This window comes from Pogoniulus pusillus, chromosome 2 (genome assembly GCF_015220805.1).
Source record: "Pogoniulus pusillus isolate bPogPus1 chromosome 2, bPogPus1.pri, whole genome shotgun sequence".
NCBI lineage: Eukaryota > Metazoa > Chordata > Aves > Piciformes > Lybiidae > Pogoniulus > Pogoniulus pusillus.
In genome coordinates, this window is record NC_087265.1 from 43962495 (window position 1) to 43988518 (window position 26024).

Consider the following 26024-nt stretch of genomic DNA (forward strand, 5'->3'; position numbering starts at 1 on the left):
ATTTAGTAGTGTGTTCTGGTTTCCATAGACGTTTGTGTCAGTGAAGAGTGTGTGGAATATGGGACTGATTGTACTATTCAATTAACTTGACCCTGTCTTGCAGTGTATGCAAAGCTAGGATCTGCTGCAGCAACTTTTTGCCCACAACCATCCTCCCAGAAAGAAAAACAACATTCTTTTACTATGCACTTTTTAATAGTTCCAAGCTGTTTTCAGACATTGGTCTCTATCACTTTTTTAAGGTTCTAACTACTGTAATAGAGCAACAAATCCAAATGGAGACTGCAGCCATTTCTGCTTCCCAGTACCGAATTTTCAGAGAGTTTGTGGTTGTCCTTATGGCATGAAGCTAGCTTCAAATCAGCTGACATGTGTTGAAGACCCATCCAATGAGCCACCCACCTTACAATGTGGCTCCTACTCATTTTCCTGTGGTAATGGAAGATGTGTACCTCTGTACTATCAGTGTGATGGTGTTGATGATTGCCATGATAACAGTGATGAACAAAACTGTGGTTCTTTAAGTAAGTAATATCTGTAATTTCATTTAATGTTTGTTATTTGCTGTTCAGAAAGTTTGATAGGGCAGTCTGATATCATTGGAATAAACCTCAAGTGTTTTAGGGTTGCATCTGAGGATAAATCTTGGGAGATTCATTACTTTGGAAGTTGTTTGGTGCCTCTTTCTTTAGAGTTAATTCTTTTTAAACCACAAACCAAGAAAACAGTATATATTATTAAATTGTGCTCCTTAATGCATGGGACTAAACCATATGACTAAGATAGGAACTCTTTCTTATTGGTGGACTATTTAGGATAACTAGAATGTCTATTTAGAATAACTAGAATAAATCATATGACTAAGGTATGAACTCTTTCTTATTAGTGGACTATTTAGAATAACTAGAATGCCTTTTGGGGAAAAGCAAGTATAAGGCATATGGCTACTTGAAGGACTTATTTTTCTTGCTCTGTAGATTGTTTAGAAGTGCTTAACAGTTCAGGATTTTATTGATAGTTGTCATCATTCTGTCCAGTTCTGCAGCATGTTGGCATGATGGACATTTTAAGCAAACTGGATTGATTTGATGATTGTTTTAGACATGCTGTAGGTATGCTGCACGTAGTGAATACTCTGGCAAGAAAAGTTTTAGAAATCTTTACAAAGTTATCCTCCTGTTTTGTTTTTTCTTATTTAGACAATACCTGTTCTTCATCAGCTTTTACTTGTGCCAGTGGACAGTGTATTCCAGGTCGCTGGCGTTGTGATAAACATAATGACTGTTTTGATGGCAGCGATGAGTTGCGTTGTCCTACACAAGGGCCCTCTTCATGCTCTGTGAACCAGTTCACCTGTGATAATAGAAGATGTATTCCTAGGATCTGGCTATGTGATACAGATAATGACTGTGGTGATGGGTCAGATGAAAAAAACTGCAGTGAGTATCAAAACTGTCTCTTGCTTCTTAAATGACTGTGTATGCCTACATAAATATGCCTATTGGTATAAAGATGATAAATAAAATTAGAAGAAGGAACTAATAGGTTAGACTAATACTTTGCAGTATATAAGATGTGGAAAACTAATACAGTTTGAGCTAACAAAGCCAAGTAGAATGTAGGAAGATAGTTAAACAAGAAGGATGTGGGCATGCTGGAGTGTGTCCAGAGAAGGGCTACGGGGATGATCAGAGGGCTGCAGCACCTCTGCTATGAGGACAGACTGAAAGAGTTGGGACTGTTCAGTCTGCAGAAGAGGAAGCTCCCAGGTGACCTCATTGTGGCCTTCCGGTATCTGGAGGGGGCCTACAAAAGATCTGGGGAGGGACTTTTGAGGCTATAAGTGAGTGACAGGACTAGGGGGAATGGAGCAAAGCTGGAAATGGGTAGGTTCAGGCTGGACATGAGGAGGAAGTTGTGGAGCATGAGAGGCTGGAATGGGCTGCCCAGGGAGCTGATTGAGGCCCCATCCGTGGAGGTGTTTAAGGCCAGGCTGGATGGGGCTGTGGGCAGCCTGCTCTAGGGTAGGGTGTCCCTGTCCATGGCAGGGGGTTGGAACTAGATGATCCTTGTGGTGCCTTCCAACCCTGACTGATTCTATGATTCGATGTGATAGTTATAATCACGCTGCTGCATAATGTTGTCAGCTATAGTATTAAGTGACTGATCTCAGTAATGACCAATGGCATAGGTAGCTGATCTATTCTGGAAGTTTTTACCAAAAGTAAGACAGTAGAGTTTTTAAGGGATTCTTTTTAGCGTTATTTACCACTGAGTGAAATCTTCTGTTTGTTCTATGTGAGTGCAAGCCTACATATGAATAAAAAAATGACTTGATATTAATGTATTAGTGCTTAAAATTTATAGGATTACTAGTTTCTCCCTTACGTGCTGCAAGTTAACGATAGTGTCTTTTTACTGTCTCAATATTATGCTGATTTCAAAAGACAAAAAAGAAACACATCCGTGTGTTTTGTATTTCTTAATAGCTTTCACAGGTACTTGTGAACCCAGGCAATTTCAGTGTCCAGACCATCGCTGTATTGACCCATTTTATGTCTGTGATGGAGACAAAGACTGTGTAGACGGTGCTGATGAGCGTGATTGCAGTAAGTGTAACTTTGTTTGTTGAGCGTCTCTTTATCGTTTCCTCACTCCTGCCCCCTGAGGAGTCTTTGGTGACCTCCTATTACCAGCCGCAAGATAGCAGAATGCATAATAAACCTATCTGTAAATCGCCCCTGTTTGTGATGCTTGTTTTAGCGTTTTAGTAAGCCCTTTGATCTCTAGGCTGGTTTCAGTAGGCTGAAATCAGTTGCCTCTGTTTTTTGTCGATTCCAAGGTCACTGCATTTTCCCTGTACCAGGGAAATCACAGTTTTCAGTGGAACTTGGTCACTTTGTATCATATCCAACTTGGGCACTAGAAAAACTGGAGACCTGTGCAGTCCAGCTCTGTAAAGTAAATAAATAACATCAACCTACATCAACCTTTTCTTTCCCAGTATATAACTGCAGTGCCACAGAGTTTAAATGCCTGAGTGGAGACCAGTGTATCAGCACTTACTACCAGTGTGATGGTGTTTTTGACTGTAACGATCACTCAGATGAGACTGACTGCCGTGAGTATATTAGTGCTGAAATAAAGGCTTCAGTTATTAGATGATGCTTCAGAAAAATTCCTGTAGCTGCTATATGAAATAATTTGCACTACTGTGCTTAAAACTTGGAAAAACAAATCAGGAAAACTTGTCTATAAATTGTTTTTTTCTGAGCAGAAATTTCAAACACAGTAGGTCCATCTCAAGAGTAGGTTTTTCTGGCAAGGAGTCTGCATTGTTTTAGCTCTAGTGTTTTGTTTTTACTTAGCATCTGGGTCTCAGGGTTTAAAAGTAAAATGAAGTCTCATCATTTAGAAAACTTGAAACCTTGTATCTATGAGAGTCAGCTTGAAACTTTTCTTTTAGTTATTCGAGTTAAAATGTTGCAACACAGGGTAGTGAGAGCTAGTTTCAGTAAGTAAGTTTGTATTGCTCTGGGCATGGTCATAGATTTCAATATGTGCATGCGTGCTCAAAACATAACAATAGTTCAGTTGTATTCTTCATATTATGCAGTAGGAGTTAAATTGTTCAGATCATGAAATGTTGATTGAGTGATTCCATTGCTTGATCTAAAAACAACACAGTTCTTAAAAGTAATTATTTATGGAAGAGATGAACTGACTACATAGAGGCTTTGCTTCTAAAACAGAAGCAACTTCTGAAGTATCAATGTCATTGTTTCAGCTACAAGACCACCAGGGATGTGCCACCAGAATGAATTCCAGTGTCAATCAGATGGCAATTGTGTTCCTTCTAACTGGGAATGTGATGGCCATCTTGACTGTGCAGATGGCTCAGATGAACATCACAGATGTCCTCCCAGGACTTGTCCTCCCTCTCTTTTCCGCTGTGATAATGGCAACTGTGTCTATCGAGCATGGATCTGTGATGGTGATAATGACTGCAGGGATATGAGTGATGAGAGAGACTGTCCTACTCAACCTTTCCGATGCCCTAGCTGGCAGTGGCAGTGTCCAGGTCACAGTATCTGTGTGAATTTGAGCAAAGTATGTGATAATTCTGCTGACTGTCCTAATGGAGCTGATGAATCGCCGTTGTGCAGTAAGTTACTGTTCAAGCATCTACTGTAGCTTACTGTGTGCTATGGCTTCAGAAAGAAATGGAATATTCAGCATGTTGTAATTAGTGCTGCAACATTTCTAGCAGAAATTGTAAACATGCTGAAATTAGAGCTCAAATTACTGTGTGAAATTTGTTCGCAGTGAGACTGTGGTGATGAATGATGAATTAATTGACTAGGTCCAGTCTTGTGCTCTGAAATCAAATGTGACTTTCACTGTCTTCAATATATATAGCAGTGTGGGAATGAGCTTTGTGTTTCCAAACACATTTGTCAAAGTCTGGTATGCTTCAATTTAAAATGAAATGTGATTCAGCCCTTAATATTTTCTCTTAAATCTCTGACTTCAAAAATCATGAAAATAATCTAAAAGCTCACTTGTTGCCAACATTTGTGTTTATGTTGATTGTAAGTTGATTTAAGCATAACATTTTTCTTTCTTTCCTTCTTTCCTCCTTAATCATTGCACATTCTCAGATGAACCCCAGCCAGGTATGATTATAAATTATTTTAAATCCTTGTTTATTAACACAAGTTTAGGTTTGAAGTGGTACAGTAAATGTCTATAGATTTAATTTAATGGGGTTAATAATGAATACTCTGTTGGTACCTGCCTTTGTGTGCATTGTGTGTGTCATATTCTGGATAAGGGCCTCAGTCCAGTTTCAGGTGGTGTAACTGATGATTGTGCAGTCATGTTTTAGCAGCTAGAAATGCAACTGCAAAGTATAAAATTTACCATCAGAAGTTTTTCTTAACTGTTTGCTTTCTTTCTTCACCAATCCCATTTCAGATCAGGAGAGCTGCTCTGACAATAATGCTGGCTGCACTCATGAATGTATTCAAGGACCCTTTGGAGCTCAGTGTACCTGTCCTGTTGGATACCAGCTTGCAAACGACTCCAAGACTTGTGAAGATATTAATGAATGTGACCCTCCAGGTTTCTGTAGTCAGCATTGTTACAATGAGAGAGGATCTTTTAGGTGTTACTGTGATGAAGGATACATTCTAGAAACCAATGGGAGGACTTGTAAAGCAGCAGGTGAGGAACATTGATGTTAGCCTAAAGAATGAATGCAACAACAGCACCTGCAAAGTGCCAGCTTGCCATTTTGTTCTCTTTTAAAAGAGCTGTTATAAACAGCCACTTTAAAGTTGTTCATGGCAGACAACCTTGAGTGGAGGGTTAATTGGAAACTATTATTTCCTTGAAATATATTCAGATCAACAGTGTAATATTTAACCCTGGAATGGTCAAAAACAATATTGTTGAGAGGTGGGGGGAAAAAAAGCCAGACATCTGTAAACTATAGGTAAAAATTTCCTGTCTGTAACCTTTAATGCCTTTCACAAGACTTGCCTAGAGACTATGCCACACTTTGCTTATTTCTAAAGAGCAAACAAACTGACACAGACTGTCTCTTGTTCTCTATCTCTTGGGTAGTATTAGGAAGGAGCGACATAGACATAGTGGAATTTGTGACTACAAGTTTCCTGGCTTAGGGATATCCTCAGGTTGTGGAAGACTTGCAGTTTACCTGTAGATAAGGTTACTAACAGGGAGTTTCTCATAGATAACTATCTTTATGGTTGCTGCTCTTCAGTTGTTTTTCAGTGTGAGCTGCTGCATAGTAATCTAACAACAGCAGGCTGTGGCTTTTCTGTAATCTGTTTGTTCCCCTGCCTGGTCCCTCTGTAATCTAAAGGAGGAAAAAAGAGCAGGCTGGCTAAAATGGGTGAAGATCTAGGCTGAGTAGAATATCTGATGATACTTACAATTTTGAGGTTTGAGTTAGCACTGGTTGCTAAGAGTGGTTTATGGAGAACTGAGGATTGGAAGTCAGCAGCAAACTGATTAGACAGTGGGGAAGAAGACTTCAAGTCTAGATACTACCTTGAAAAGGCAGTCTAGTAGAAAGAGTAAGTGATAGAGAGAGGATGGAGAAAGGCTGAAGTAGATACAAGATCAGGATGGACAATATAGATATGATGAAATATCTTGGCTTGAGACTTAATTTGAATTTGTTATTTCAGTATGTCTATCTAGATACAATGGCTTTGGTGTTACGAAGCAGTGTCAAATTACTCAGTGTTCATTTTTCTTACAGAATTACCATTGAATTGGGATTTTTAATTTAATTTCTTCAACAGAGTCTGGGAATCTTCTTTTGCTGGTGGCAAGTCGTAACCAAATTGTTGTGGACAATATCACCTCTCAGTCACACAGTATTTATTCTCTGGTCCGGGATGGGATGAATATTGTGGCTCTTGATTTCGATTCAGTCACAGATCGTATCTTTTGGTCTGATACAACACAGGATAAAATTTGGAGTGCTTATCAGAATGGGACTGATCGAAAAATAGTAAGTTTCACTGAGTTATTCTTGTCTCTTCAGTACAGAGAGAAAATGACACTGTATCTCCAGTTAACAAAGGTGAAGGGGGGAAACCACTGAAGTTAATAGGAGTGTTTGGATATATGTTTGTGACTCATTCTGCATCAGTGACCTAGAAAATGTTGGAGATTCATTTCCTGGTTTTTCATAGCTATACAAATGGAAAGGGTGAAAAAACAGGCTGGATGTTAGGAGGAAGTTCTTCACAGAGAGAGTGATTTGCCGTTGGTATGGGCTGCCCAGGGAGGTGATGGAGTTGCTGTCCCTGGAGGTGTTAAAAAAAAAAGCCTGGATGAGGCAACAAGGCTGGTGAAAGGCCTGGAGCACAAACCCCAACCCCTGGAGCTGGGGTTGTTTAGACTGGAGAAAAGGAGGCTCAGGGCTGCCCTCATTGCTGTCTACAACTAATTGAAGGGAGGCTGTAGCCAGGTGGGGGTTGGTCTCTTCTGCCAGGCAACCAGCAACAGAACAAGGGGACACAGTCTCAAGTTGTGGGGGAGGGAGGTCTAGGCTGGATGTTAGGAGGAAGTTCTTCCCAGAGAGAGTGATTGGCATTGGAATGGGCTGCCCAGGGAGGTGGTGGAGTCTCTGTCCCTGGAGGTGTTGAAGAAAAGCCTGGATGAGTCAGTGCCATGGTCTAGTTGATTGGACAGGGCTGGTGCTAGGTTGGACTGGATGATCTTGGAGGTCTCTTCCAACCTGTTTGATTCTATGATTCTTTGATATCAACTAGTTTGTGTTCTCTCCCTTTTTTCCCCCCTATTTTTTGTTGTTAAACAGGTGTTTGACAGTGGTGTCACTGTGACTGAAAGTATAGCAGTAGATTGGGTCGGTCGCAATCTTTACTGGACAGACTTTGTTCTGGAAACAATTGAAGTCTCTAAAATGGATGGAAGCCACAGGACTGTGCTGATTAGTGAAAATGTAACAAACCCAAGGGGTCTAGTGTTAGATCCCAGAGCTGAGTAAGATTATTTTTTTAAATGTTTTGTTTTAAAAGGATGTGTATTTTGTGCTGTAATGTCATTGAGAAAGGCCCAAATTGTACTGTAATTGCAAAGGACAAGTGCAAGAGGAAAGAAAACTTCTAACAATTTTATGTTTGAAGACTTGATTTAATGTTTAAGGTCATATGGTAATTATTTGTAATCTTTTGCTCTGTTTCACAGTAACAAGGTTGATGTTTGTTTGTTTGTTTTTTCCTCTGAACCCAATTTTCCTATATTTGCTTTCTTGTTAAGAGCTACGAATGCAAAATCCATTTGTATCTTTATCAGCTGGTGATAGACCAGAAACCTACATGAAATATAATATGATAATATGCCTACCTGGCAAAGAACAAGTTCCTTCATAGCCTCAAGTCTAATTTTCTGTGCTATATTAATGTTATCAACAAAAGCACCTTCCCATTCCAGACAGCAAATGGCATGGAGTAAATGGAGGGTTATGATTTGAATTGTTTGCGTACAGACTTTTACTGCTTTTTGAGCTTTTCACTGCCTTGAACTCTGCTACCAGCCTCATGGGGCTCTTCAGTTATATGACTGTTAACATAATACATGCCTATAAAAGTATAAACCCATATAAAATTATTATTTAACAGCTGGAGAGTCAGATTATAATCAACACTGAAAAGCAGCGATAACAGTAGCTTCTACATGCTTCTATTATTGGCAAATAAAACCAGCAGCAGTATTAAAAGGTTTTTTTTTACAGCAGGAATTATAAGTAAACATATTGCTGAAATGAATAATTTAATACACTATCAGCATGTAGCATTTTTGTTTAAAAATTGGTTTTGGTTTTTGGCTAATGAATTTTCGTGTAGCATTTCTCAGTAGACAGCTAGGGTGTTTTGGGGGGTTTTTGTTTGTTTTCAGATTGGTAACCACAATTTACTTTTTTTTCAGTGCTCATGTAATGTTCTGGACTGACTGGGGCCAAAACCCTCGAATTGAAAAAGCCAGCATGGATGGCAAAATGAGAACAGTGATTATTAGCAGTAAAATCTACTGGCCCAATGGACTCTCCATTGATTACCCAAACAAGCTTCTATATTTTGCTGATGCTTATCTTGATTATATTGACTTTTGTGATTACAATGGAAACAACAGGCGACAGGTGGTTGCAAGTGATCTGGTAAGGCATTAATAAGCAGGCATTTTTTTTCCCATGTCATTGCTGATAGTATGTAAAATGGATTTTCACTGTCATGGACTTGGATGTGCTTTCCTTCAAAATAATTGGGTGAAGCAGATACCAACTACTTTAGCTTCTTGTGACAGTGAGAAAAAGAATTGCGTATTCTCTTCACAGTCTCTCAAGAAATCTTTGACAGAACCTGGAACTGAGTATAGGCTTAGTGCTTCAGGTTGTTCTCCTTCATTCTGTCTGCGTTCCTGAAGTCTAAAGATGATGTCTTACACTGCTGCTACTAGCTGCATTTGCTGAAGGCAAATATAGTACAAGAAACCTGGGGGAATTTTCCCTGGTCACTTTCTGTGAGTGGTGATTGCTACTGCTGTTCAGAGCAGAGAAGGGTTTGTGCTGCCAGGACTTGCTTTGTCCAGCACAGTTCATAAAAACTCATCCCTTTTACAGTCTGTTTCCTAATGAAGTGCTGCTGTAGCATGGTCCCAGTACCAGCCTTATCACAGTGTCACCAAGGTTGGAAGAGACCTCATAGATCATCAAGTCCAACCCTTTACCACAGAGCTCAAGGCTAGACCATGGCACCAAGTGCCACGTCCAATCTGGCCTTGAACAGCTCCAGGGACGGCGACTCCACCACCTCCCCAGGCAGCCTATTCAAGTATCCAATGACTCTCTCAGTAAAGAACTTTCTCCTCACCTCAAGCCTAAATTTCCCCTGGCGTAGCTTGAGGCTGTGTCCTCTTGTTCTGGTGCTGGCCACCTGAGAGAAGAGAGCAACCTCCTCCTGGCCACAACCACCCCTCAGGTAGTTGTAGACAGCAATAAGGTCACCCCTGAGCCTCCTCTTCTCCAGGCTAACCAATCCCAGCTCCCTCAGCCTCTCCTCGTAGGGCTGTGCTCAAGGCCTCTCACCAGCCTCATCACCCTTCTCTGGACACGCTTAAGCATCTCAGTGTCCCTCCTAAACTGGGGGGCCCAGAACTGAACACAGTACTCAAGGTGTGGTCTAACCAGTGCAGAGTACAGGGGCAGAATGACCTCCCTGCTCCTGCTGCTCACACCATTCCTGATGCAGGCCAGGATGCCACTGTCTCTCTTGGCCACCTGGGCAACTATAGTTCAGCTGCTATGCAAAAACTGATACAAATAACCACATGTATGTTTTCAGGAATTGAGCTTTGTGGCTTTGGAGAGACAATTCTTCTGAAATAAGTTGGTGCAATGTTTCTTGCCTAACTCCTACTTTTTTGAAATGTAGATAAGCCATCTTCTTTTAACCCTCCAATAAATTACTGGAGAGCTTATCACAGATAAAAAGTCTTGACAGTGCCCTTGAAAATCTACAACTGGGTATTTATCCATTAGTTCCCTGTTTTCTCTCTACACTTAAAGTTACTTCCTTGTGCTGTACATCTCACAGGGTCTATTTAGCATTTCCATTTAAAACAATGTTTATTTCCCCTTTAGTGAGTGTCTTGTTTTCAGGTAACAGATGATATTTTGTGTTTATTTTTCTTACTGTTTTAAATGATGTCTATCTCTGTTACTTCATTGCAAGCTTTACATATACAAATCTTCAGAACTGAAGTGGTAAACGTCCTTGCATTTTAGATCTTGCAGCATCCACATGCTCTGACTGTCTTTGAAGATTTTGTGTACTGGAGCGATCGCTATACCAATCGAGTAATTCGGGCCAACAAATGGCATGGAGGAAACCAGACAGTTATGATTTATAACATTCACCAGCCTCTGGGGCTCGTGGCAGTCCATCCTGTCAGGCAACCTAGCGGTAAGTTCAGCAAAACAAGTTTGCTAGTTATGAAAATAAGCCATGCAGTACTGTTGAGCACAGGCACTCCTGAAATCAGTTTTGTTAGCAAACAAATTGGATTAAAACAATCAAATAATTCATGCTGTTGGCTTCCAACTGAAGTAATTTCAGTCTGTCCAACCTGCTGAGCTAGCCTATCCAACCTGGTGTGTGGGGAAAGTAACCTAAGCAGAATGGAGGCATGGTGACTTGCCCTCAAAAATAATAGAGGCACTTCATTTTGAATGCTTTTATTGGAAAGTTGGAGCATTTTTGATAGCAAAGTCTCTGTGGCACACCAGACTCAGTTCCTTGTACTATTAATGCTACCAACAGTATTATTAACTACAGTTAATCATGCTGTTAGTACTATAGTTAATAGTACTGTTCTTTCAGATAAGGTTGCTCTCATCAGCTGTCTCTGAAAGCACCAGTGCATTATTTTACACCACGAAATTATTATTGTTGTTATTATTTATTGTTGTTGTTGTTGTTATTCCCTTTCATTACATTCTAGATTCCTTCTGAAATCTTGGAGATGATCTTTTGCAGCTGAAAGAGTGTAAAGAAATAATAGAAAATATTATCTTTCATTTTCTGCTATATTTTTTGCATATGGAGTATTTCTGATTAATAGATGTTAAAATGACTTGATTTTTAACTTTCCTCAAACACTTTCATACTGGGGAGAGTAAAGACTTGCATCTGAGTAAGGAGCTTAGCTTGTAATTTCAGTGCTGTATTTGTTCTGGAACAAAACTTTCCTGAATCAGGTTACAATGTTCAGATCTACTTAACACTCTCACTGCAAATTGTTCAGTCATCGTAGTTGTGGTTTAAGAAGATCTGTTTTACAACCTAAGATTTAAAATATTTCTATTGTTAGTGGAGAAAATAGTTCATTTTCCTTAATTTTAATAGATTAGTACCTTTTAAGATTTTTCATTTAAGATTGTTCTATTGTGCTCTATGTGTCTGGACAGAGAAGAAAAGAATAAAACACTTGCAAAATAGCAAGTTTAGAAATGAAGAAATTACTTGCTAATTGGAATTCCAGCTGCAGTATTAAACAGCATTTCACTCTGCTTTTTTGTAAATCATTGGATCTTACACCAAGCAGAGTTTGGATTTGTTACACTGATGAGAAGAATTATTTTCTTACAGTTTGAGTTTTGAGTTTGTGCTCTTGTTTTATTCTGGTCTTGTTGATATGTTATTAACATATATAAATATATATGTTAATAGCACATTAATGTGTTATAAACTTATGTCCTAATATGTTAAATAACATGTCCTAATATAAAAAATAGTTTTTGTATTAGGAACATCTGCATCATTTCCTGGAAATTCCAAGCATCTGAAAGTAAAGCCTGATGCCATTGCTAAGGATGCGCTCAAAATCTAATTCTTGGGTTTTATGAAGGTGACTCATCCTGAAACATTCTCTGTAGCAGCAAGTTTGTGCTAGGGATCTAAATGGTTAAACATCAATAACAGCAGTCAGTGGAGACCTTTCACTGATTTTTTTTTTTGCATTTCACAACCCTAGATTGACAATTTCAAAGCGATGCAAGAAATTATTCACTGAATTCCCACTACCTTTGAACGAGATGTAGACAACTATTTTATCTCTTCAGATTTCCCCAAGAAGCTTCAGTAATTAATTTAAACCCCAATTAAAAAAAAAGGTTATGATGAACAAAGACTGCAAATCCAACAGGTGTCCTGGTGCAGTTAAGAAAAGTGTAAAATGGAATCTAAAGACGTTCTATGATGCAAAAGAATTGAAAGATTACTGTGCTAATGGTGTTACAGGATCACAGGATGCTAGGGGTTGGAAAGGACCCAAGGAGATCATTGAGTCCAACCTCACTGCCACAGCAGGACCACACAATATAGCACAGATCACAGAAGAACACATGCAGACAGACCTTGAACATCTTCAGAGAGACCCCACAACCTCTCTGGGGAGCATGTTCCAGTGTCTGTGACCCTTTCAGTAAAGAAATTCCCCCTGGTGTTGAGGCAAAACCTCTTTTGCTGCAATTTACACCCATTGCTCCTTTGCCCTATCACAGGGAGCAAGTGAGCAGAGCCTGTCCCCCTCCTCCTGGCCAGCCCTCGATATTTATCAAATCCCCTCTCAGTCTTCTCTTTTGCAGACTAAAAAGCCCCAGGTCCCTCAGACTCTCCTCATAAGCCATGCCCTCCTGGCCCTCCGCTGGACCCTCTCCAGCAGATCCCTGTCCCTCTTAAACTGGGGAGCCCAAAACTGAATACAGTATTCCCAAAACTGAACACAGTATTCAAGACACTCTTCCTAATACACCCCAAGATCTCATTGGCCTTCTTGGCCACAAGGGCACATTGCTGTGCCACAGTTAACTTGTTATCCAAGTTAGCCATGATTTTACATGAAAAAACATATCCTGTTATGAGTGTATTATATGGCTTTCAGTTCTTGGAAATAATATTTTAATTGTAAGGAAATAACAAAACTGATTTAGTGCTGGTTTGATATGATCAGTAGCAATATGACTGGACATTCTGTCCTGTCACTCATACAGTTACAGTTGCTAATACCTTTATTTATTTATTTATTTTAGATATCAATTCCTGTGCATCATCTCCCTGTAGCCACCTCTGCTTGCTTTCTTCAGCTGGACCACTTTTTTTTTCCTGTGCTTGTCCTTCAGGATGGATGCTTTCTCCTGATAACAGAAACTGCATGAGAGGTACTTCAGTCATAATGAAAGTTGAGGGGAAAAAAAGCCTTGACACTGTCAAATTCCTTCTGTCAGGCAAAACACGTACTTCAGGTCTCTGGGCTGCTGCTCATGAAATCAAAGTTTAGGGACAGTCTAGGCAGGCTTCATTTAAGGTGCATGGAATGTATTTGTCCTAAATATTTGGCAACAGATTCTGTGAAGAACTCAGTCAGATGCTTCAGTTGGGAAAAATGGATGAGCTCAGTTCTTTTCTTAGCACTTTAAAGAAATGACATTTTAAAACTTCCCAATACGTTGCAAGTTTTGCTGCTGGAATACATCTGGAAGGAGCTTAGTGTCAGTTTAAAATGAAGGCATGCACTGAAAGCATGTTGTCCTTTTTGTTACAAATGCCCAGCTGGAAACCTGTTCCTAAGACTTGCAATTGTAAGAATGCCAGGATGCATGAGTAGAAGAGACTTTCTTGGTCACTCAAGTCTCTTTTCTTCTTGCCCTTGACTACAATCTTGTATGTTCTTTCTCACCAGTGAAGCTCCTGTTCATGATTAATTTGATTGCTTGCCCTTAAAAGTTGTATCTTATAATTTTGATGTTGGCAAACCTTCTAATTTTCTGTTCAAATCGTCTTTTCCCAGTTTATGCCCATTTTATGCTATTTTTGTCCTTAAGGATAAATAGCATCAGTAGTTTTTGATCTCTAGTATGTGGCCCATTGAATATATTTCAAGGGACTATCACATTCTCAGCATGTATTTTGCTAAGATGTAAGTCATTGATCTTTGGATGTCCCATAATCAGGAGAAATACTCTCCTGGTTTCTCATCTTTCTCTTCTGAACAAATTTTGTGTCTGAACAAATTCTGAAATTTGGATCAAATCTTCATAGTTTGGGCATTTTCTGTCCCTAGTGTAAAAAAATTAATATGCCAAAAGCAGGAGGTCTAAAAACTCAGCCTGAAACTAGAGATGCTAGAGGTCATGCAGCTGTAGCAGCAGTAACTTTTCCAAAAAAACCCTTCATATCAAGAAGTACCACTGACCTTTTTTTGGACAGTGATTTGTAACAATTTAGCCTATTCATTAGAAAAAAAAACAACAAAAGAACCTCCAAAATTCAAATTACTGGCAGGCAGTTTGTGACTGGCAAATTGATCAGGTTAACTGTGTTGGATGAAGCATTCATTATTAGTTTTTTCATCATTTGTACAGATCATAGAATCAGTCAGGGTTGGGAGGGACCACAAGGATGATCTAGTTCCAATCCCCCTGCCATGGGCAGGGACACCCTACTCTAGATCAGGCTGGCCACAGCCTCATCCAGCCTGGCCTTAAATGCCTCGAGGGATAAGGCCTCAACCACCTCCCTGGGCAACCCATTCTAGGGTCTTACCACTCTCATGCTTAACAACTTCCTCCTCGCATGCAGTCTGAGTCTACTATGTTGGAAGAGACCTCCAAGGTCATCCAGTCCAATGTACCTCACAGCCCTATCCAATGAACTAGACCACGGCACTAAGTACCCCATCCAGGTTTTTCTTGAACACCTCCAAGGACTGTGACTCCACCACCTCCCCTGGCAGCCCATTCCAATGGCAAATCACTCTCTCTGGGAAGAACTTCCACCCTATGCCTCCCCTGGCACAACTTGAGACTGTTCCCTTGTTCTATTGCTGGTTGACTGGCAGAAGAGACCAACCCCCACCTGGCTACAGCCTCCCTTCAGGTAGTTGTAGACAGCAATGAGGTCACCCCGAGCCTCCTCTTCTCCAGGCTAAACAACCCCAGCTCCCTCAGCCACCCCTCATGGGACTTGTGTAGGGCTTGACATTGTACTTAGCTTGTGAGCCCTGTTCAGTAGGCGTTAGAATCACTCTCAGGCATGTCCTGGAGAGCCCTCAGGACTCTGGCATGCTGATTCCAGATATCAGAGATTTGTGAAAGCTGCTTAGAGCAGCTGCATGAACATACATCTTCCCTTGGCCGGGAATGTCTGATCCTGCCTTATTTCTCCCTCCTTCTCAGATTTGGTTTGCACATGCACCGTGATAGCACTGTGCTGAGACTTTTTATGTTACAATTAAAATAAAAGGTAACCCCACTTATAGTAAGGGTACAAACTTGTAGGTAAATGCTTACAAAACATCACTTGTAACATTCAGCCGATCTCAACATCAGGGGAATTTTGGATGGGAGAAGCAAAATTTATTATAATGTTGTTTTCTTAATCAGAAGCAGCTCTGAGTTGCATTGTCTGTTTTTGCAGTTGAACACCCTTTCCTTATTGCTGTAAGAGATAATATAATTTATGGGATTTCTCTCAATCCTGAGGAGAAGACAAATGATGCAATGGTTCCAATAGCAGGAGTTCAAAATGGTGTTGATGTTGACTTTGATGACTCTGAACAGATGATTTATTGGGTTGAAAATCCGGTAAGTTAGTATTTGTGCTCAAAATATGTCCTAAAATAGGCATTTTTGTTTTAAGATGATGGTTTTGATTGAAATATATTAGCATTGCATGCAAGAGTTGTTGTATTTTGTTTGGTGGTGATATGTGGCCACTTGTGAGATGGATGTGGTAGGAAAGTGCTAACTCAGCAGTATGTGGTAGGAAAATGCTAATTCAGCAATATGTATTCACACTTGGAAACTTTTACCCACACAAGGGTTAAGGGGTTTTTTGGTGTTGGTTTTGTTTGTTTTCCAATCCATTTCTCTTACAGGTTTGAAGTTAATTTTCTTTCTTCATAATCTCTAATTTTAAAGCCTTTTCAGTGTGCTCGTGAAGGAATTATTTATTTAATCAGTTATCCTTTTAAAATTAGAATGCTGAGTTCCCATGAAGTATTTAAATAGGCCTATTTAAGTAAATCTTTCCCCAAGGAACTAAATAAATATTCAGGAATCCATTTGACTCTCTGTGCAGTCTGAAAAAGTGTTCTGGAGAGATGTCAGCCAGCAGATGGAGCTGAGATTTAGAAGGGTTCTTAGCACAGTTCTTAGGAAGTCATGGGTGATATACCCATTACTAGAGCTGGCAAGTGAAACACCAGATGCCTCTGCAGGCAGTATCTGAGTAAATTCTCTGGTTTAGTTAGGTATTGAGCTCCAACCTGAGAAATGTGACTATGGACTGTGCTCTCTGTCTGTACCCCTGACCTGCAGGCCTGTTGCTCCCAAATAGACCTGAGACACCTATATCAGTCAAAGCTCATTCACTGAAGAAAAGATATTTCTCTGGTTTCTAGTGAAAGAAGCTTATTTGCCTATTTCCTTAATAGCATTACCTTAAGTCCTCTCCTTAATATCCTGTTTTAGCTCCATACATTGTGTGTTTGAGTTTGATTTGTAAACATATGCATAGTTTGTAGCTGTAATTTCATTGCCAGTCTTGGCAGCAATTGAAGCTGTAGTTACAGCTCAGTTGAGCTTGTTCATCCTGTCTGAAGCAAAATCAGGAAGCAGAGGTCAGTCTTCTCTCTCTTCTGCTTGAAAAAAAACCCACTTAGGCACTATTTTTATCGTTAGCTGTCATGATTCCTAGTTTATTGATTGTGAATGTCAGTAGTTGACAGGAGAAATCTTGTCTTTAAAATGCCTGTCATAATCACTGTTGTAAATATTCGACATCCACCAGGCTCTCAAAGCAGAATTTATACAACACCAACAGGTATTCCACTTTCCTACTTTTTTTCTATAGGCCTAGAAATTCAGGAACAGGTTAAGCTGTCAATAGCTCTACATTATATGGATTCAGCAAGCAACACTCTGCTGCTGTCTAACAAATTCTACCTATATAAGCCAGCAGTAAATTTATCCTGGAGATCTTATTCAGATTTTTGCCATCTGATACATGTTGATTCCTTTCTGACACACTATTTTCAGTTCTGCTCTGAGATATTCACACAGTATACTAATAGAATAGACCTATTGTACATGTTGCCTCAGTGAAGAACTAGAGTGGTGGCTCTGAGTGCTACCTTGCCTGGAAGCCTGCACCACAGAGTGTCCCTCTCAGGGAAGAAGCAGCATGTCTGCATCAGTGGAGAGTGAAGTAATTACTGAAGAGAGAGAAAGAGATTTCAGCACTGGCTCACACCTCCCCTAAACCTCCTGACCTCTTCTGCAAGAGGCTTAATAATGTATGATAGCTGCTAGTATTTCAGATGTGCATTAATACCAGTTGTGAAATATTCATATTCAGGACTTCTGCAGAACTCTTGTAAAACTGACAATCTGAAGAAAGCTCAGGAAGGCAGCTAGAGGAGCCCCTTCAGACCTTTATCTGGCTTGTCTGTGCAGTGCTTGTTTATATGATACTTTAGCATCACACACTGTAGCTAATAACATAGAATAGAATCTGCAAATCATAAGCTATAATTTCTAGAGCTACTCCTATAAAGAAACCTGCACAGATAATCTTAGTCTCTATTCATGCTACTAAGCTGTGATGAATTATTAAAATGTAATAACCTGTATTAATTTTGATATCCAGACAGAGATTGTTAGTAATTATGAACATGGTATATTAACATTAAATCTCACCAGAAAACCTATTTACAAGGTTTGAAACACACAATTTGGGTGCTTATACACACAGGCAACAGGCAAAACTAAAGCACTTTTAGAGGTAACTAGCAAATGCAAACATTATACTGGAAGAGAAGGTTCTTGTGGTCGATGTACTGCTTGCAGTTAATTACATCCCTTATCCACGAGAGGGATGCAGGAAACTCCTTTCTGCATATAGCAGAAGGCATTTAGTGAATTACAAGAGGCTTTAAGCATTGACTCGCAAAGGAGGAGTTGCTCTTGGTGGTCTCAAAGCCATTAGAGGCTTTGGACGTTTCCCCAGACTCGTTTCTCAGGAAGTTGGGAGTCTATAGCATAGTCTCTGACCTGGTCTCTCTTGATTCCTGGTTCAGCAGAAGTCTTGCAGAGGGGCAGACAGGATGCAGTGCTATGTACAATGTCATGCTGGCTATGCAGGCCAATCATGTGCAGGTGTTTAGAGCCTGTTCCTGGTAAACTCAAGGCAGTGGAGTTTACAGGCAGTTCAGGATGCAATGAAGCAGCAAAACCACCGATGGTGGCAGCAGCAGCAGGCATGAATACAGTGAGAGCACGGTGTGTTACTTGCTCATCCTCTTTTTATCAATGCAGCCTGAGGCCAATGGGCCTTTGGACAAAGATTAGCCAATCAGAATGGCACTTTTCCAAGTTTAACCATATTAGGTGAAACCAGAGCTTTCATTTTCCTGCCCTGTGATTGCTTCCCCCAGCACAGAAGGAGGGGGAGCAGGGGAACATGTCTGGACAAGCCAGTGTCCTTAAACTCAGTAGCTCCAGGTTCTTTGTCTTCTTTCCCACGGTTGCTTCTCCCCACAGCAGAAGTCTGGTAGAGCATAAAAACATGTCTGGAAAGGCCAGGACACATATAAGCCCATTTTGGCCTATCCAAACCTACCACAACATAAACTTACTAAAAATCAGGTTCCTAAATATATATGCATGGAGAAAATGTTGGTTTTCTTTGATAGATTTCAGGTGTATTCAAGATGGTTAACTGAGGTATCCTGGTAAAATCTTCTGATAATGAAATACAAATTAAAAAGATGTTAATGTATAGAGTTTAACTATATACAATTCAACCTCATAAAATATAGTAATTTTATTTCTATCAATCAGGATTTGTTTGGTTGACACTGGATCATGATGATGTACAATAATATTTCTGCCATGTTTGTGCACAGAGTGTATGCAGATACATTTTTCCTTACTGGACTTTCATCTTGCTAAGAAAGAATTGTTATGTGACGTTGGAATAAAGCAGCTTTTTCTGTTCCTGGCATTTTTACACTTCTGTTATTGTTTTTTTCAAGGGTGAAATTCACAGAGTGAGGTCAGATGGAGCCAATAGGACAGTTTTTGCTCCAGCTGCTGTTATTGGTGCTCCTATTGGTCTAGCATTGGACTGGATATCTGCAAACCTGTATTATAGTAACCCAGGGACACAGTCGATTGAGGTAATTGTTTAAGAGTGAGAACTGGAAAATAAGAGCCTGGATTTTTCACTTTTATGAGTACAGATTAAAATTAGTAATAATTCTACAGTGAAAAAATGAAATGAGATTTAATTTAAAATGCAAGCAGTCTAGAAGAATACTTCATGTTGATAAACCTGATTTTGAGCATAGTCAAAAAGACTGAAAGCAGTATATTCTGGGAACTTATTTGTTCATAGATTATTTTGTTTTTTAAATCCCCCCTCTCCATCCTCTTTAAGTCATTAGACTTCTGTGGTTTGACATACAACCTCTCTGATCAGTGGAGTGACCATGTTCTTGTTATGGTTCTTGCTTCAAATCAGTGATCCCACTGCAGTGCCTCTGATAGTAAAGCAACATTGCCATCAAATGCAGTAAGATCCACTTCCAAATGCTCTGATGTAATACTGTGTAGCTTTCTGGAGACTATCAGTCTGATGGCATGTGAAGGATAAAATTGCCATTTAGCATAAGGAAATAGAGAGTAAGCAATATGTAATATAGTGATACTGTGAATAAGCCCAGTCATTAATGTCCTTGTTCCAAATTATAAATGCATGCTGTTAAATTAAAAGGCAACTAGTTTAAATAAATAAAGTAAAATACTTTCTAAACCATCATCCATCAAACCATTTGACCTGTAATACTTTCAAGACATTATGGAAGCTGAAAGATTAAATACTTTTATACTCATAGTAATACTGTGAATAAGCCAAATACACTGATGTCCTTGTCCCAAAATATAAATGCATGCTATTAAATTAATAGGCAACTAATTTAAATAAATAAAATACTTTCTAAATCATCATGTATCAAACCATTTGACCTGTAATACTTTCAAGTCATTATGGAAGCTGAAAGATTAAGTACTTTTATACTTATACATAGTAATACTGTAAATAAGCCCAATCATTGATGCCCTTTCCCCAAATTATAAGTACATGCTATTAAATTAAAAGGCAACTAACTTAAATAAATAAAATAAAATACTTTCTAAATCATCATCTATCAAACCATTTGACCTGTAATACTTTCAAGACATTATGGAAGCTGAAAGATTAAGTACTTTTATACTTATATATATTAATACTGTGAATAAGCCCAATCATTGATGTCCATGTCCCAAATTATAAATGCATGCTATTAAATTAAAAGGCAACTAATTTAAATAAATAAAATGTAAATTAAGTACATTTACTTAATTTAAATTGAAATAAAGTAATTATTACTTTATTTATTTTACTTAAATTAAAATTTAAATAAAGTAAAAATTAAATACATAAAGTAAAATACTTTCTAAATCATCATCTATCAAACCATTTGACCTGTAATACTTTCAAGATATTATGGAAGCTGAAAGATTAAGTACTTTTATACTTATATATAGTAATACTGTGAATAAGCCCAATCATTGATGTCCTTGTCCCAAATTATAAATGCATGCTATTAAATTAAAAGGCAACTGATTTAAATAAATAAAAAATGTAAATTAAGTACATTTACTTAATTCAAATTGAAATAAAGTAATTATTACTTTATTTATTTTACTTAAATTAAAATTTAAATAAAGTAAAAATTAAATACATAAAGTAAAATACTTTCTAAATCATCATGTATCAAACCATTTGACCTGTAATACTTTCAAGACATTATGGAATGTCTTGAAAAGAGATTAAATACTTTTATACCTAGGATGCTCATTTAACAGATCCTAAGCTGCAAACAGCTCATCTGAGGGGTGCATGCTATAGAAGGGGGATGTTCAGAGTACAGAAAAATGTGCTTTTTCTTCAGTATAGGAAAGAGCCTTCCACGATTTCATGCCCCTGCAGATTTAATCTTCCTTCCTTTAATATGAAAATCTATCCCAAGCTTTATATTAAATGCTTTGATGTGTTCAATGTCTGCCTAGGTTTTGAAGCTGCATAGTGATGTAACGTACAGAAAAACACTGATTACCAATGATGGCACCTCTGTGGGAGCTGGCACACCAATTGGTTTGACAGTTGATCCAGCAAGAGGGTAAATTTCCAAAACTGCCATTGTCTTTGCACATTAACTATATTCTCTACAGTTTTCTTCACGTTTAGGGTCTTCAGCTTCCACCCTAGATGTAACATTTTTTTTTTCTTTTGTTTTTAATCATATTTGTGCAGAATTTTTTACTCTTTTTAAGCCCTAGAACGTAATTATGTGGCTTCATGAATTGTGTATGTACTTAAATAGTTCTTTTTTTAAAAGAAAAAGAATCTCAGAATATTACAATTGTGGACAAAAGAACTCAGAACACATGGGAACACAGACTAAAAAAAAAAAAGAGAGCACAGACTCAAGAGACCTCTAAAATCTTTATTATAATAGCTTGTCATGTCTGTTTTGAGGCCTATTTATTGTAGAAAGAAACATTACATGGGAAGTTCATAACATGTTAAATAGCATAGCACTAAATATGATTTTTCTGTTTTCACCAAAACCAGCTGCAATTTGCTTTTTCCCAACAGGCTAAGCAAAATTGCAATCCAGTGTTTCGTAGGACCATATTTGTAAAGACACAGTTCTGCTGGCAACTTGGGAGGCTTTCAGATGAATTGGTGCCTAGATTTTTGTTCCTTGTTGGGAGTCTGGCTGCTGCTTTATGCTGGGTGTTCTGCAGCTGAGGCCAGAGCATAGAATCATAGAATCAACCAGGTTGGAAGAGACCTCCAAGATCATCCAGGCCAACCTTGCACCCAGCCCTATCCAATCAACTGGACCATGGCAGCAAGTGCCTCGTCTGGTGTTTTCTTGAACACCTCCAGGGATGGTGACTCCACCGCCTCCCTGGGCAGCCCATTCCAATGCCAATCACTCTGTCAAGAACATCCTCCTAACATCCAGCCTAGACCTCCCCTGGCACAACTTGCAGTGCACATATTTCTCAGAGCCAGCTAGTGGAAGTTTGTTTGATATACATTTTTTTTCTTTTTAAATGTGTATTTTTAATTAGAAATCGGAGGCAAACTCCCTGCTGAAACTTTGTCAACATCTGTGAAACAGAGCTATGATTATTGTCCTGCTTTCTCATTATAGCCCTAATACTGAGTTTACAGGATGATGGTATTGTGGGATGGTACAGAAGAGGTTATGGATTTCTAAAAATTATTTAACAGGTATTGCATTCTTTTTAAAGAGAAATAGACATTTTTCTCTTGTTGTAAATGGGACTAGTTGAAATCTGAGTTTGGAGTAAAGTGCAACGAGGCAGGTTTGCAAATTATGAACTATTTATTAACAAACCCAAAATAATTCCTCCAAACTTATTTTCAACTCTCCACACAAGTTCTTGGATGTGGTTAGCAGAACTGTGTCACAGACTGTCAGTGCACAATGGAATTTTGACTGATTTCAGAAAATGTCTTTGATAGTCCAGCGGCTTACTTTGCTGCTTGTGAGACTGATTAAAACCCTTTAGCAACTTGAACAAAGAATGGAGAATACTCACTAGTCCTCAAGTCCGTGGCCCAAAACATAGGCAGGAAAATAACCAACAGAAGTCCCATAGCAAACTCCACGTGGGCTGCAAAGTGAAAATCCACTGCTGGCTGAGGCGACGGGCAGGCGAGTGGCAGATCAGCGAGGAATGAATGAACACTCCAGCACCTTTTCCCTGTTCACCCCCAATTTATAGGGTAATGGCCAAGGCTAATAGTCTCATTGACCACAGAATCACCCGAGTAGACACAGAAATGCAAGAACCCACAGGCTGTTGTCTTCCATAGAATGGGGCGAGGTTCCCCTGAAACCCCTCGCAGGCAAAGAAACTAAGTTGCTTGGGTTTCTTTTGTTCTGTTTTCCTGCCTCTGGCTGCAATGCAGACGGGCAGGTAAAGGAGACAGGACATGCTAAAGCCAATTTTTATGCCCTTTAGGGCTATTCACCACATCTCTTTCAAGGGAACCATTTTTTTTTCTTATTTTTCAAATGAGCTCTTTTTCATTGCAGCCATAGAATCATAGAATCTGTCAGGGTTGGAAGGGACCACAAGGATCATCTAGTTCCAACCCCCACCCTGCCATGGGCATGGACACCCTACCCTAGATCAGGCTGGCCAGAGCCTGGCCTTAAACACCTCCAGGGATGGGGCCTCAACCACCTCCCTGGGCAACCCACTCCAGGCTCTCACCACTCTCATGCTGAACAACTTCCTCTTCATGCCCAGTCTGAACCTACTGTGCTAGTTTGAAGCCAGCTAGAATGTTTTGGTGAGAAGGATTAGATCACAGGCTGTGAAAGAGAAACAATGGTGATGTCTACTCCACACATAGGCTTGCTGAGATGTATAAGAGCAAAAGTATAAACACAGATAAGGCATTCGAGCACTGCCTGAGCTCTGGGCTGCATTTTTCTCTCTAACCTCACCCTCCATCTCTCTGATTAATCCACCTGCTTCCTAACCCCCCCCCGGCTGACCCTCCATTCTTCTTTGGGCCACAAGGCAACATCTGGTTGTAAGGTAGAGGGGTGGGAGAAGGTGGAAGGGCAGTCGGGAGCCCCTCTTGGGTACTCAAGTTTCTGGGAGGGGAGTTGTGTTTCTGTATTACCTTTTCCCTTGTATATTTCTGTATATAACTCTATATACTGTAAATATCTGCTTGTATATTGTGCTAAGCTGTAAATATAAAGCTTCATTCAATTTTCAGAGCCAGCTGAGTCTAGTCTGGGTGATTTCCAAGGTGTGGGGGTGTGGGTAACACCCAAACTACCACACCTACCTTGTTCAAAGTAGTCTCTGTTCAGTATGTGCTAGAAGGATTTGGCTAACGAAGATGCATTTAAGCATATATTCAAGTGGCTCTGATCCTTTGGTCTCTGTTTCCAACATTTTTAACAGATGTCATAATGCATTGCAGGAAGCTGTACTGGACAGACCAGGGAACTGACAGTGGAATCCCAGCAAAGATTGCCAGTGCAAACATGGATGGATCAGGCATACAGACCCTCTTCACTGGCAACCTCGACCATGTAGAGTTCATTACTATTGACATTAAGGAACAGAAGTTGTACTGGGCTGTCACAAGCACAGGAGTGGTAGGAGATACTTTAAAATTAGTTTATTTATTAGTTTTTCATCCATCTCTGCTTTTTGGTTACCTGAATAATTCAGTTTCTTCAGTTTACTCATGTAACTGAGAATTGCATAGTCAAGTAAAATATGAGTAACTGTTGTTACTAATTACCACTAAAAGATATGTGATGAATTGGAATGAAAACCCATAAGTCATTAGTGGCATTCTGCTGACCCTTTCCTTCCTACACAAAAACTCTCATGCCTGAAGAGGAATTAATTCCATGTGTTGCATTGTAATTTTGTATTGTAACATCAATCTTTTATTTTATTATATGAAATTTAATATTAAGCTTTAAATTGATTTCTTAGATTGAGAAAGGCAATGTGGATGGCACAAGTCGTGTGACTCTGGTGGTTCATCTTTCTCATCCGTGGGGAATTGCTGTGTATGGTACATTTCTGTACTATACTGATAGAGATTATGAAGTTATTGAACGAGTTGACAAGTCCACTGGAGCAAACAAAGTGGTATTGAGGGATAACATCCCAAGACTGAAGTGTCTACGTGTGTATTACAGAGACAGTAAGTACTTGCTAAAGGGATATTCTGGGATATCCAACGTGTGAAAATGCAAAACTTCCCTTGGAGGCAGAATGCCTCTCTCTTTCAAAGGAAGTGGTTTAATTAAGCTTTTGGGAAGCATCAGAAATGTTTTCCTTAGTTTTGGCAAAAAGATATTCTGCCATCAATTGACACATGCAGTTCTGTTAAAATATTTCCAATGTGATTTTGGCTAAACAAATGTTGTTACTCTGGCCTTTTTTTTAGTCTGATTCTTTGCCTTGATTGATCTTAGCTGACCCGAAGAAGTGGCACTACATTATTATTGCAGTTTAGCATTTCTATCCTCAAAGATACAGAAAACTCCCACATCTCTTATGGATACAGAACACTCTGCACTCAATAGACTTAGCAAGTATTTTTCTTGGGTTTTGTACAAGCGAAGCTAGGCTCAGATCTATCTTGGAGGCTCTTCACATCAGTTCACGATGTAAATGCTTCTGCTGGTGAAGGTGTGGTTATGCTGTCTCCCATGTTGGCTAACTCTCTCTGCATGTTGTGATCCAGCATGGTAGTTGACACTATTTACAGTGCAAGAGAAGGTTTTTCACTACAGTGTGTTTGGCCATGGAAATAGAAGTGATGTGTGACTGGGTGATCTTGGAGGTCTCTTCCAACCTGGTTGAATTTAGATGACAAGAAACCTGCAAATCCATTGCTAAAATGTACAGTTAATTTTTGTCAACTGGTTTTTAACACTCTGCAGGCATAGAATTTGATTAACATACCTGTGGCAGTTTGTGACGATACAGCTCAGATTTTTATGGCTTGCCATGTGTGTCTTTCCCAGATTCTGCTGGTTCCTCAAATGGCTGCAGTAATAACATTGGAGTTTGCCAGCAGCTTTGCCTGCCCAGACCTGGTGGATTATTCTCCTGTGCCTGTGCTACTGGCTTTCAGCTAAATCATGATAACAGAACCTGTTCCCCATACAGTTCATTTGTAGTTGTTTCTATGCTTTCTGCAATCAAAGGATTTAGTTTAGAGACAAATGATCACTCTGAAGCCATGGTACCACTGGCTGGAAGAGGTATG

General features: G+C 39.4%; 1 protein-coding gene across 1 annotated transcript in view; it reads left to right on the forward strand.

The window, feature by feature from the left end:
* The window catches only part of LRP2 (LDL receptor related protein 2), a 140800-nt gene that overhangs the window by 53520 nt on the left and 61256 nt on the right, over positions 1-26024 (forward strand). Inside the window, exons 21-38 of the mRNA XM_064166097.1 lie at positions 243-524; positions 1200-1439; positions 2490-2609; positions 3005-3121; positions 3788-4165; positions 4662-4676; positions 4978-5226; positions 6336-6547; positions 7361-7545; positions 8491-8719; positions 10346-10523; positions 13151-13279; positions 15537-15703; positions 19156-19299; positions 21233-21342; positions 24210-24387; positions 24737-24950; positions 25780-26019. Of these exons, the coding sequence (XP_064022167.1) occupies positions 243-524; positions 1200-1439; positions 2490-2609; positions 3005-3121; positions 3788-4165; positions 4662-4676; positions 4978-5226; positions 6336-6547; positions 7361-7545; positions 8491-8719; positions 10346-10523; positions 13151-13279; positions 15537-15703; positions 19156-19299; positions 21233-21342; positions 24210-24387; positions 24737-24950; positions 25780-26019 (3387 nt within the window). The remainder of the gene's footprint in view (positions 1-242; positions 525-1199; positions 1440-2489; positions 2610-3004; positions 3122-3787; positions 4166-4661; positions 4677-4977; positions 5227-6335; positions 6548-7360; positions 7546-8490; positions 8720-10345; positions 10524-13150; positions 13280-15536; positions 15704-19155; positions 19300-21232; positions 21343-24209; positions 24388-24736; positions 24951-25779; positions 26020-26024) is intronic.